Source organism: Opisthocomus hoazin, chromosome 15 (assembly GCF_030867145.1).
Source record: "Opisthocomus hoazin isolate bOpiHoa1 chromosome 15, bOpiHoa1.hap1, whole genome shotgun sequence".
Lineage (NCBI taxonomy): Eukaryota > Metazoa > Chordata > Aves > Opisthocomiformes > Opisthocomidae > Opisthocomus > Opisthocomus hoazin.
Window position 1 is genome coordinate 10743481 of NC_134428.1, and position 13693 is coordinate 10757173.

The 13693-nt window shown below is 35.5% G+C and overlaps 1 protein-coding gene across 48 annotated transcripts in view; it reads right to left on the reverse strand.

Moving 5' to 3' along the window:
• Positions 1–13693, reverse strand: part of RBFOX1 (RNA binding fox-1 homolog 1) — a 1166109-nt gene that overhangs the window by 26063 nt on the left and 1126353 nt on the right. For 43 of the 48 annotated variants that reach the window (XM_075435958.1, XM_075435968.1, XM_075435984.1 and 40 more), the window contains 2 exons: positions 13639–13678; positions 5415–5479 (listed from right to left, as the gene is read on the reverse strand). The exons of 1 other annotated variant lie outside the window; for it this stretch is intronic. In XM_075435958.1, the coding sequence (XP_075292073.1) occupies positions 5415–5479; positions 13639–13678 (105 nt within the window). The remainder of the gene's footprint in view (positions 1–5414; positions 5480–13638; positions 13679–13693) is intronic. 4 more of the 48 variants (XM_075435955.1, XM_075435957.1, XM_075435946.1 and 1 more) reach the window with 1 other exon arrangement.

Sequence of the window (13693 nt, forward strand, 5' to 3'; positions counted from 1 at the left end):
AGATGCCCAAATCCACTACCTCTCTGTAACAGCACAGGGACTGATTTGATTTTTATTTGTACTGTTAGGGAACAAACAAGCTGTAGCTACCATACAGGATATCCGGAAAAACACTAGACCAATCACACGTCACCACGTCAAACCTAAGTGTTTGAAGAAGAAAAGTGTTAAATATACGCTATGTTACTGCTGTTACAAAAGATAAACACAACTTTTGTACCTGGTCAAGATGCTAACTGGTCCTTTTCATTCTCAAAATTTGAGTAGCCTAGGATACGGGCTATACAATTCTTGCTAATGTATCATCTCGTCCCCCAAACTTCTCAATTTCTCAAGATTCAACTTGTATAGCAATATTCAAAAAAGTTTGAAGGTTCCATCTGGGAGTAGAAGAGCAAAGTTACCACTATATTCTATTCTTCTTCCTCTTCTAACCAGATTACCGTAGAAGTTAAAACTGTGCATAGAGGTTTTTTTTCCTAAACCTTAAAAAGTGCAATCATTAAATGAAGTACTACATTTTAAGATAGTCAACCTTCTATAAAATTATTTAATGGAAAATTAAATTCTGACTGAAGATACTATTATATTTTATATGCTGTCAAAACCTTACTTTTTAGGATATATCACTAGTAAGTTCCTCTATATGAGAAAATAATTTGAATAAAACTGCAGTGCTTTTCATTTATTCATAAAATAGAAGATCTTAAAGTCTAAAATATACCAAAAACATCACCTCCATCTATAGAAGCTCACATTTTATATTTTGTGTATTTTATTCTTCATTCTAATTTTTTATTCTTTAATAAGCATGTTTCCATTTAGATCAAATCTGTACCTATTCTTTTTTAGGATAATCTGACCCCAAATATCAAGTATTACTTTCAACTACTTGCCCAAAGAGAACTGGAAAATATATTAAACTGTATCTCTGTAAACACTGATAGTCTGACAAAAAATGAACACTTCACATAGTCATGTTAAAAATGTAAACTATTAGAATATCAGGATTTTTACCGGGAGTAAGTTTTCAGATCTGGAAGATACACAACTTCCATGTGACAAAATTTTCTGCCTCAGATTTCATTCAAAATCCTATGTATGACCACAGAACATATAACAAAAACTGATAGCGAAAAAGAAAATAATTTTATACTACAAAGTGTTTTGTGCAAAATATTTTGGAATATCCCTTTTAAAAAAGATTAGGGGGAAAAAAAAGAGTTCAGCTTCCACTGATGAGGAATCTAATCCAAAGTCAATGGGACTCTTCCCATTGTTTGTAGTGAGATTTAAAGTTGACATTGTATTAGAAAAAGGGAATTGTGCTCAGAGCAAAATACCTCTGTACATATGTATAGGTGTGTGTGCACACGTGTGTGTGCAGGTGCAAGTGTGTGTGTGCCTGTGGGCGAGAGATGGATGGGGAATGTGTGCATATATATGAATACACAATCATACATATATAAACACACATAATTATCGTTATTAAGTACAACAGGGCTAGCAAGCAGTACAAGCGAAATGCCTCTACCTGTCAGGCAAGGCTAGTTTACTGTTATTGGGGTTTTGTGTTATTCTACCACCATACACACTTTCATAAATATTGCTGACGAAGTTAATATGCAAGAAAGGAACATTTTTCTTACTCCGATCGAAGATGCAATAATCAAATCATAAAACACAAAACCAATAGCCAATCAATGTGAATAAGTCTGCCCATAGGCTTAATTCAAGCAAGCCATTCACTGAGCTATGTGATGGATCTGTCAAATCCAATACAGCATTGCAGACATACTAGCAACATCAAGTGAACATGCAATGACAAAATGACAATACGCCCCACTGCCATGCTTTGACTTGTTCTACCTCATCTACATAAAACTTGATGACTTTGCTAGTTTCTCTTGCTTCAGACCTGGATGGAAATCTAACAACTATATTTTTATTTATATTTTTAAAAATATTACACGAAAGCTGAATAAAAGCTGTACGAATGCTTTATTGACATTTGAGTTAGTGTCTTTTGCACATCCTTACAATTCTTTTTTCCAGACACTCTCAGTTTAAAGAGTTTGGCAGGCAAAGCTCCAGAATGGTAAAGAACATATCTAGACCAGTAGGTGCCCTCTTATCAGTTATAAGAAATGGGAAATTTATCAGAAATATTTTAAGTATTAGAAAGTTAAATATGATTTTTTGATCCACTTCTGCAAAGAGTTTCAAATTTTCAAGTGCAATTTAGTATGATGATAGATCACACGGGATAAAAATCCAATTCGTTTTTTTGTTTTGAAGTTGTATTCAGTGATTATATTGCTTCATAAATAAAACAATATGTACCTTTTTGTTTGGTTGCTTTGTTGTTTTTGTTTTACAATTCTAAGAAACGACTGGAAAAATCTGCAAGGTCTACCTCTGCTGTGAAATTGTTTTTAGGAGTACATGATTTGTCTTAGCAAATACTGAGGGGTTTGCATTGACTTGTTTCACAAGATTTCCTTGCCATCTCATTCTCCCCAGTGTCACTGTTCTTTGCCCATTTCCAGCAATACTTCCAGCTGTGACAAACAAGGATACCATCGCATTTCTTCACAATAGAGCTCTCTTACAGTGATCATTATCCATTGACTTGGTGTATTGATTCTGGAGTCCCAAATCTTTCTGTTAACCTTTATTTTTAATTTACCAAAACATGTCTCCAATATAAAGATTTCATCTTTCCATCTCCTGACTTAAGAAGCATGTCAAATATAGAACATTGCCATTCATCATATGTATGAGCTGTGATCAAGAAAATAAAGCTTTTTTTTTATTTTTTAAATTAATATGAAGTAGTATTTCCATGATATGTCACTATTTGGATAGTACACACTCACTGGTCCTCACCTCATTTTTCTGGGTGTTTTTTACACATAAACAGTAAATATATTTCACGTAGAATTAAATTAAATAGGGGCTCAAATCAACACTAAATAAGAGTACTGTGTAAGGAGATATGGAATCTTCAATATTGTCAGAGGACAGCAGATGATTATTACACTGAGAAGAAAAGACACAAGCAGCTGTACTGCACTGTATTTCAGCACTTTCAGTATTAATAATTCACAAAAGTTGCTAAATTCATTAAAAAATGAATGAAAAGATGATCAAATTAAGCAAAATGTAGTTGTGAGTAATCAGAGGTATCCATGTTTGCACATAGTTTCCCATATGCAGAGAAATGTTTGAGCAGATTGTTATTTGTTTTGTTCTCTATATTAGTTTTAGGATTCTCCCACAAAGAAATTCAGTTATAGTATTAGTAATTTAGACATGAAACCATAGTCATTTGGGGGGAAGCAGACTGAAGATGAGTATTAACCACATTTAAAAAGAGAAGCTAAATAAAAAAAAAAAATCCAAAAGATATAAAATTCATTTAACATATTTAAAATTATGCAAGTAAAGACAGGTTATTACAATTCTAATTATACATCAAGTGTATCTGAAAGTTAGACATTTTTTAAAAAAATAATTAAGGGTTGTAACAACTGCAGTACTACTGATGCCACCCCAAGCTTTCTTTACAGCATTTATGTTCTTAGACAAATTAACTTGGTGATGTTGACTCTCTACCCATAGCAGAACATGTGACCCACTGATGTTTTATCTCACAGCATTTGATTTGTTTTAAGAGAAGGCACATTAATTCATAATTAAAGCATTTAAAAGTCATCTTCATGTTGTTCAATTTATCTATGTAATGTATAGTCTTTCAGAAATCCCATTTATTTATAGGAATAATCACCCTATAAAATGATCCAGGGACACCTGAACGATATCTGGCAAGAAATGGCTAACCACAAGCGGTTATTTATAATTTTGTCCTTTCACTTTAGTAAGTTTCAGAAGCAGGAATTGTTTTACATTATAAGCTCACAGAAAAATACTAGAGCTGCGACATGCTAACACCCCTTTGTGGAAACGAAATGAAACTACTGAGTATCACTTCACCTTTGTAGGTTACCCTAAGTAGAAATAGTACATCCCAAACAAAGTGCATACTGCACATATCTAGTTGATATTACTGATCCAAAATTAATAGAAAGTAACTTGCTTACCTGTCTGACACAGCATGCCTCAGCCACACATGCAAATTATTTTATTCACATAACTTTAAAAAAATATATCTTCATTACCCAGAATAAGCATTTGAAAGGCAAATCTGCATGCAGAGCATTGTAACATTCATACCATGGTACTTTGTTCTAAAAATACAGAATCCATGAACAGCACTTCAATCTAAGAAATAATTCACTGAAATTTCTTAATCTGGTGATTTCTTTAAGAAACAGAACCATTTAAAATAATGTCTAATTTAGCATCTAAAGAAATTTTTCAATACGTATTCAAGACTTAAGAAATTATCTCCATGATTGCAAGGGAAAATTTTCTTCTATAAGGAATTGAGAAGTGTGACCTTACTTCTCGCTGCTATTGTCAAGAAAAATATATGCATGAATCTGTCTTTCACAATATACATCCTGCCTTGACGACTGTATACTCTTCCAGCACTTGAAAAGTATTAAAGATAGCATGGATTTCTTTTTTAATGGTACAGTTTATGAAGAAAACATAGGATATTCTTTCTTTTCATTACAAAATCATGTCCACACACTGCAAAGACTCAATTTTATGCAATTTGACAAAATCCTATTCCTACTGAAGTCAATAGCAATTTAGACCTTGACTTCAAAGGGGTCCCAGTTTTTATTCTGCAAGAAGACAAGCTAATTTATGTGATGTTGCTTTTAGTTTACACAAGTTAAGTCTTTGCGTGCTTCTCTTATGCAGATTTTTACCAATCTTATTTGCATTGAATGCGGTTTACATTTTGAGGATAAAAATACAGAGCAAAAGATGAATAACTGGATTTTTTTCAGTATTTCAAAGAATCAAATGCCTAGAAAGAAAGCAAATGGAAAAAAGATTGTTTTGCCTTGAATAGTTTGAGGTTAGACAGAGTTCATTCTCAATTTCCACTGACTAAAACAATGTCAATGAGAACTGAGGGCACTCAATAGGTTCAGGTTCTAAATCAACTGAAATAATACTCCTAAGACAAATAATGATCTTTAGTAGCAGACCATCATGAAGCTGTACATATCTTTATCTACATTGTACAAGGGTCGCAGACATTAACTGGATGATCTACAGCTTGGGAATGTGCACATCTCATGCCTGCTTCTCAATTAAGGCCTAAAATCTCTCAATTTATGGCTATTCATGGATTATAATAAAACAGCCTGCTTTAGATATCACAATTATCTGCAGAGCAACAAGACAGTTATGAGACTTCAACAAGGCAAATTTATAGAATCATCTTCAACTTCCACTGGTCAAATATTGATCAGGAATAAATGAGAGCTTACCTGTCACTGTAGGCAGCTGCAGTGGCAGTGGCAGGCTGGGCATACCGGTAGGCAGCATAACCACCCTGAAACACAAACTCATGCTCTAACTGGATTGCTACAGTGCCTTCAATAGCATTTTGTAAAATTCAGCAACAACTGAAAGAGCGCTGGCATGCTGTAAGTTCAGTTAAGGGGTTAAATACGTAGGAAATATTTCAGCGAATTGTTAAGCAAAATTTGTCACCGCAAACTTGTTAAGATTTGTCCCAGAGATCAGGAGAAAGCAATGAACTGTGTTCATCAGTGTAAGCTTTTCTACGAGAAAATACTGTATTGTTCCACAAGTTTTCAAGTAGCAATTGTTCTTATGAAAGAAGGGTATGTATATTAATAAAGCGATGCTGACCTTAAAAGCAAAGCTCAGCTAATAATCAATTCTTTTTGGTACAAAATAAGATTCATCTTGTCTGGTTGATTAAACCTATGAATTGGTGCACTCCATTAACACTTAATGTTACACAGGTTTCCAATTTATCCACAAAATTATAATGAAGAAGCAAAATCCTCTTCTTCCATGAATTAACATTCAGTTGTATGCAACAGTAATTGCAGCTGTTCAATTAAGCAAACAGGACAAACAAACACACATTTGAAAGGAATTGTGTGCAGTGATGCATTCCTTCTCAAACTGTGAAAACAGCAGAGCTTCCTGTTCAATGGACCACGCCGTCACATCAACCGTTTCAAAACGATCTCCGCATGCCAATTAACCAAGAGGCCAGTCTCCACAGAGAACACCAATATGATTTACGTCCCCATTAGAATTCACTGCCCCAGAATCCTCTGGGAGAGGGGACTTTTGGATTTCCTTTCCCACCTTCTCCCACCTTAACAAAGAGCTGAATAAGAAAGGATCAGATCACTCAGTTTTGAATAAAATTCACTCTTTCGCTAAAGTGTTCGCGTTAGTGGATGCATTTTTTTTTCTTCCTTTTTTTTTTTTTAGAAGGCTGCACTCACACATGGTATCATGCCGAAGCATGAAGAATAGGCTATGACGTGTCAACCTTTACTGTCACAGGAGTACATTTTTACTGCAGGAACTTTTGTGTGTTTTCTATTTTGATTTTACAAATAAAAATTCACTCTTTTCAGAAAAGCAATTTCAACTACTTTTACACGCTATTTCCATTCTTACTACTTTGCTTGGCAGAATCGCTTTCACCCTTAACACGAGTAAACCTTTCTGGTTTGAAGATCTGAAGCAGGCTGGCTTTGGAAATCATTCACTCAGCTGATAACATAACATCACCCGAAGAATAAACATATGTTTTACACATAGTGACACCTCATTAGAAACTCCAGGCTTTGAATTGCCAACTTACTTGAGGAATACTCTTTCTGATTTTTTCCAGTGCTCACAGAGAACAGAGCATGTTTGCCTCCCTGCTCCCAGCTAGCCCCCCGCCAGCAGCAATTGTGTCACACAAACACCGGAATCGGGCAGGCGCTATCATCATGCTATATACGCTCGCTCTCTTGCAGCAAGCGCAGAAGCATGGAGATGGAATACTTTCTCATTTCAGATCATTTGATTTTTATAAACCAATAGAAGGCTATTACTGTCAAAAATGTATAATGGGCACATATTGCTTGCAGGTATGTGCATACAGACAATCAGATGTCAAATAATGTCACTAAGTGCAAACCGAGCCAGCAAACAGCGAGGCTGAGAGATGATAATGCAAGCAGCACCCTTAGGCTGGCTTCTACTACAAGGAGAAAGGTGTTCTCCCCTCCTGGTTTTTCGACTGCTAAATCTAGCGCTTTTTGTTCTCTCCTGAGTGCTGATCTGAGCGAGTACAAATGGTAAAAGTATAAAGAAGATATTAAACTTATTTTGACGATCCAGTCCTGAAAATGCGTGGCAGACTGCCAGTCGTTCTGCAGTGTGGCACGATTCTGTTCACCATGCGTAGGACTCTTATTTGTCCTGCAGTCCATTTCTAAAATGACTTATTTGAATGCAGGAGCCACTTCATTTCAACCCAGCTACGCACATAATGACTCCCACTGCAGGAGAGAATCGAGACTGGGCCACCACAAGACGTGTCCATGTTTCGATGTTCTTAAACAGACAAGAATGAGACTGGCTGTTCATACACAGGCTGGTCGTAAATCTGCAAATAGTAGGCTCTGTCAGGATTGTTTTTCTTTCGTTTATTTAACTATCACGAAAAAATGGTCAGTGTGTGAAGATGGACCGCTTCTTTCCCCTAAATATAAGAGTTACACTCCTTTGATGCCTACATTTTTACTTGTTTTCATCATGGAATTGCTGCTGAACAATGAAGCTCAGCTCTGAACTTGATTACGATGCTTTGCATTCAGCAATCAGTATGAAATTTGTGAGAGTCCTGTAAAGACTGAGTCTAAAGCAATATAAATAAAAAGAGACTGAAGTTATTGCATTTGCCTGAGTTCTTTGGAGATCTGAAATGCAGGATGCATTTGGTTATCAAGACAATCATAATTCCCTACCAGCCCATGCCATGATTTCGTATTTTCAACATAAGCTGTCATATAATTACACGTAAAGACAGTCTTAAGCGAATTATTTTTATGGGTTTGTGTTCTGCAGTTTTGGTGTGGTACTAAGTTTTCTTATTGTTTTACTTCGATTACTTCAGATGATTTATCATTGCAACAACAAAATACCTGAAGTTACACTTTATATTGGAAATCAGGGTGGGAATCCAATTCAATCCCCTGAATTCTAAACTTCTGTGACAAGTTCTATTTACAATTTTTCTCCAATTTTGAACTTCTTAGATAGTATCTTAGATGAAGAACAGACTAGTACTAAATATACATCTCTTGAGTAACATATTGAATATTTATCTATGTGCCTTAGACTACATTGCAAAATAAAATATTTAGAACAAAATTATGAAATAATTACATAATAATAAATAAGTTTTCAGTTCCTATGTTTTAGAAATGTTTTAGGAATGCTTTTCCCCCCTCACTAAGTACATTCAAACAGAAAGTACCTGACTGTTATGCTTCAAATTATTATTTTCAAAAATCAGCTGAAATAATAAATTCAGCTAAAGTAATTAAAAAATGTCTACTGCCTTATCTGTGCTCCCATATTTGCTACTTCCAAAAGAACAGTAACACACTGTTACAGCAGCTTAAGTTTTCTTCAAAAAATTAAGCATAGAGTCACTACACTCGCAGTCCCAATACAGAGATGCATCTCGCTAGTATAAAATACTGAATGGGAGACTCACAAGTCACTGCTGTATGTCGTGGGATATGAAGAATATCTATGACTTTGTGACAGAATCTGGAAAATAAAATGCAACTGGTAGCCTATTCTTGTCATTTACACACACAGAATCTATTTTCTTACATAATTATTTGAGTATTAGTATGAGTTTACAAGACTGTGCATTCAGCATAATGCGATTTCTCCATCAGTCAGTATGTCATACCTGTGGTAACTTATTGCCATACACAGGCTCTTGCAATACTGCTCTATAAAGAAACAGAAATGTAATGATTTGAACGAGTAAGGAAAGAGGGATAGAAGGAAAGATGGCAGGAAGGAATTTAGACAGACTCCCCAAAGCCACTCATTACAATTTTCCTTTCAGTGTTTTATACATCTCTGTCGCTCAGGCAAATTGCAAAAGAGCAGTGGGATCCATGGCAGATCAGTAGCCAACTGTTGCAGAGAAATCTCCATAAATTTTAGAAAAAATTGCAGAATTTTTAGATAAGATACAATAAAATGGAAATGAATGGAAATAAAATGAATCTGAATTTTAAAATAAAATGCGTATGTCTGTAGGAAGAATAATTTCCACAAAAACGAGTTATATAAATGCACATCCATAGATTACAAAACCACGTATACATGTGTGCACTTCCTCCTAAAATACCTAAATTACTTTTTCTCCTGATCTTAGATATACTAACGGTGTTGATTGTCGATAAACTAAGGGACTCTAAATGATGGGTATTTTTTTTTGGTAGTTTTTCCTGTTACTAACATATTTAATATTCTGGATGGATGTGGAGAATTATTTTTCCTCAATTTGTACTGTCTAAACCTCCTTTCACTCAACGATCTCCAAGTATTTTGTGAACATAAATTAATCAAGGTTCAAAACCTTCTCTCGAATTGAGAATTATTCCTATTAGCTAAAAATAGAGAAATGGGATTAAAAATGGCATGAATTATACCCAGCCCTGTAGACTACAGAAAGTAGCAGCAGTCATTTCCTCTTCCTCTACTCATATGATACTGAGGTTTAAACAGTATTTGTTCTGCTTATAGCGTAAAACTTGAACTGGGAGAATTAAAACTACAATATCCATCATCTCTCTGTGCTGGCTCAGCTTCTGAAACAGGCCTATGTGAAAGGCTGACGTTATTTCTCTGTGGTGCTCCCAGAGGTACCCGTTGCCTCAGAACAGCTCTCGGTAATACATCCAACCCGACACCACCTGTATTAATTCCAACCAAATACAATCACCAGGAGTGATCTAGCATTTTTATTTTTTCAAAGACATTTCATTGTGTTCCAGCACATAGAGCACTAGGAGGAACATCCCACTGCTCCGTGGGGACTCTTTTGCCCTTGGAAAAGTAATTTCTCCACTTCTCTTTCTGTTTCTGAGAGTCACAGGAATGGTACATCCCTCCATTTACAAAACAGAAAAATCTTTGGTTCTTAAGACTTCATATCCTTGCTTTTCACATTAGAACAGTGTCTATCAGGATATCTGATTGCATCGATGGACTTGTACCTAGTACCAAGGGAACGATGCTTAGATAATCATATCTGCTTTTTCCTTGGGAAATAAATCTGTGCTCCACCCTCAGTATCCTCCTACCTTTGAGCTAAAGGAGATGGCAGTAGCTATTGATGATCTCGTTCCACACCCCTGATCACAAAGCAGGCCTTACTGTTGATCAGCAGCTCAGTAAAAAAGTCTTCAGCCTATGTATTTATATGTCATTGAGGACTATCCCCAGCTGCACTACCACAGGTCCCCAATCCCGAGAACAGGTTAGGAAATCCTGTGGTGAGCAATAAGCCTGACTAATGTGCATGGTTAAACTGGCTTTCCAAGGGACTTCTGAAGCTGGTTATGACAGTGTTTGGAAGTTTCTCATATTTCTCAGGCTTCCCATAGTTTAGGTGTGAACTGAAGACTGACATGTTCTGAAAATGTTCTTCATGACAATGGTAAAAAAAATAACAGCTTTAAGATAAAGCAGAGCAACAGCGTAGAGCTATTATTCTAACCGCATATTTCTGTGTCTGTTACTATTTTTGCTTCATTTTGTGGATTGTATTTTCTTATTTTCACAGGTGTCAATCTTCATCTAGGAACTTCTATATTTGCTGGCAGGCAACCTTAATTCTCTTTAAATGACTTTTTCTCTTAGTGAATCAATACTTAATTTTAAAAGGTCTTCCTTACTCCCTAATCATCTCCTTTATTTTTCCTACTCAAAGGCACATTTAAAAAGGAATTCAATAGCTCAGCTATTTCAGAGGCATTATTACATTTCATATAGAACTATATGAAATATAGAATATATTATATTACAGCTAGAGTCACGGCTGTTGATTTTTCAGTTTAGACTGTACTTTGCACCTTTTTTTATCTTCCTATTCTCTTCTACTCCCCTGGCTAGTATTAACCAGCTCTGGCCATTTGCTGTTCTTGGTTCACCCTGCAGTTTTCACCCAACCAGTGTCCTTCTGTGTCTTCCCTCCTTCCTTTTCCGTGTTACTGTCAGTACTCAATGTCATCATATCAGAGTGAAACCCACTTTGATATATCTGTTAATGTATATTTTTGGTCTGGCCTTCAGTACTGAGTTCCTTTTGTTTTGCTTCCTGTGGTATTTTTAAAGTTCCTTTCTCTCCAATCTCCTATAAAACCTATATTGTTTACATTTTTTTCTACTTTTTTTCCACAAAGCATTTCTTCTTTCACAAAGCTTCAACTCTGCACTTAAATGAAAAGCTGTGTAGAACTATGTCATAATCAATTGGGGTTTAAAAAATAACTTGGTCCACTGCAAGCTAATACTAATACTAAGAACCAATACACTGTGAACCGTAAGGTTTCTTACGATTTCTGCCAGTTCTCTGTCTCCCTCTTCCTCCCCTGCAAAATGTTTTACATGCAAGAAAGAACAAACAGGAAGAAAAATGAGTGATAAAATAAGAAGCTCTGTACATTATAAAAAAAACCTAAACAAATTTCTAGAAGAGTGTTTTAATTCTGTCAACTGCCATAAAGGTGAACATTCTGCTGCTCTAAGAGAACAAAGAAACGCCGTCAGAAATACAAGGCTGCAACAGAGTGCAAACCAATGCACCAGTATAGTTATTCCATTTTCTAACGTACGTAACAACAAAACTGAGGCTATACTATAAATCAGTAATTTTTTCGGTATCTTCCTCATTGAAATTACTTTCCATTTGGAAACAAAATGTTTAAGTCTGTGAGAGGGTGTGAGGCCACCTAAAAATAATATTGTCAGTCACCAAAAGAGATGGTCCTGATTTTCAGCAACAGTGGGTTCCAAAACTACGAACTGTTGCATTAACATTTAGTTCCCACCTATACTATGACATTAAGCAATCCTGACGAAGATGTCTTGCTGCCTTTCAGATTTTCAGGTTGGTAAACTGAGCAAAATGGATGTCACATTCTTTTGACGGTTTGAAGAAATATGAAAATTGGAAACTACACTTGAAGAAATTCCACACTCTACTATATATCCTATATAGCTCAAAAATTCAGCAGCAGTGTGTTTATGTGGTGAGGTGAAAGCAGCATACTACGCTTGAGTAAGCCTTTGGCAAATGGGTGATTCTCATGTGTTGTAAACAATATGTTACTGATAACATCACCAAGTACGTAGGGAGAGAAATTTAACCCATGCCATTTTACTTCAAACATATTTTTAAACTACACTATTGAATTTTTAGATAAGTGTTGGCCTCTTTCTATCCCTATCAGAAAAACAAAACATACTTCATCCCTAAATGCAAATTGTTTTCCTTCTTTATATAAAACTTAATAAAAAAAGAATCTGTTCCCTTGGAAATTGTTCTAAAAGATTGCTGATAATGAATACAAGGAAGGTTTTCTAGCACTACCTATTGAATTTTTAATATTCATACCAATTTCAACACATCCATCTCTTTGTATCTCTACAAAGACAGTACAACAGAAGTACAAGTAGGTTAGAGAAAGTTGTCTGGTGAAATAAAGACAATACCTGTAACTTAGGACCAGATTGCTTTATCAAAATAACAACCAATCTGAAAGATTACTGGAGTATCAGTAACATAGTTTACATCTACACATTTTAAAAAAAAAGCCTGTGAATGTAGCGTATAAAAATTAATTATTTTGGAAGAGTGAAATTCATCCTCAACCATCTGAAACCTCTTGCATACTCAGACATGTAGCCTCTTTGTACACATTCAAGATAAAAACTTCAGTATTGGTAAGAAACTTTAGAAAATATTATTTAAAAGGAAATTGGTGACCAATGAGGTGAAGCAGGTAATGATGGATCTGGGCCACAAATCCTTACTGACAAATGCAACCACTTGTTACATCACGAGCAGTCTCTACTCATTTCATTTAAATTGAAATAAGCGTATTTTAAAAGAGCAGAGGGAAGTCTACTCAGATTACAGACAATACACAGCCATAGCTTAAACTTACTGTGTAATTAAGCTCTACTCTCACCACGGCCCAATGGTGATTCCCTGGATCTGGGAAATCTATATCTCTCCATAACTTATTTTCATACTTCAGGTATTCATAATACTCGGCTTGCCTTGATTTTAAAAACGAGCTTTTGGGGATTTGCAGAAGAGTGTTTCTGCTTTGTTTTTATTTTTCCTTTGAACTTCAGTTTTGAAGGGAGACGCCCCTCCGCACGCACGCATATTTTTCACATCTTTTTGCATTCATTCAGCATTTGATTAAAGAGTTAATTCAGCTCCACTGAACAATGATAGATGTAATGAACAGAAAGGTCTTCCAATGTGAGAGATATTCTTCTCAATTCTTTCTGACAGGCAAGGGATGGTAAATAGACAAAACAGAGTCAAGCTAGGCAGCAAACTTATAAAAAGAATGACTCTGGTAATGTACAAGGACAGCATGCACATCAATGAATACTTACATAAATGTCTGCACCATAAAATCCATCCTGGTATACAACACTGCAAGGATGCACA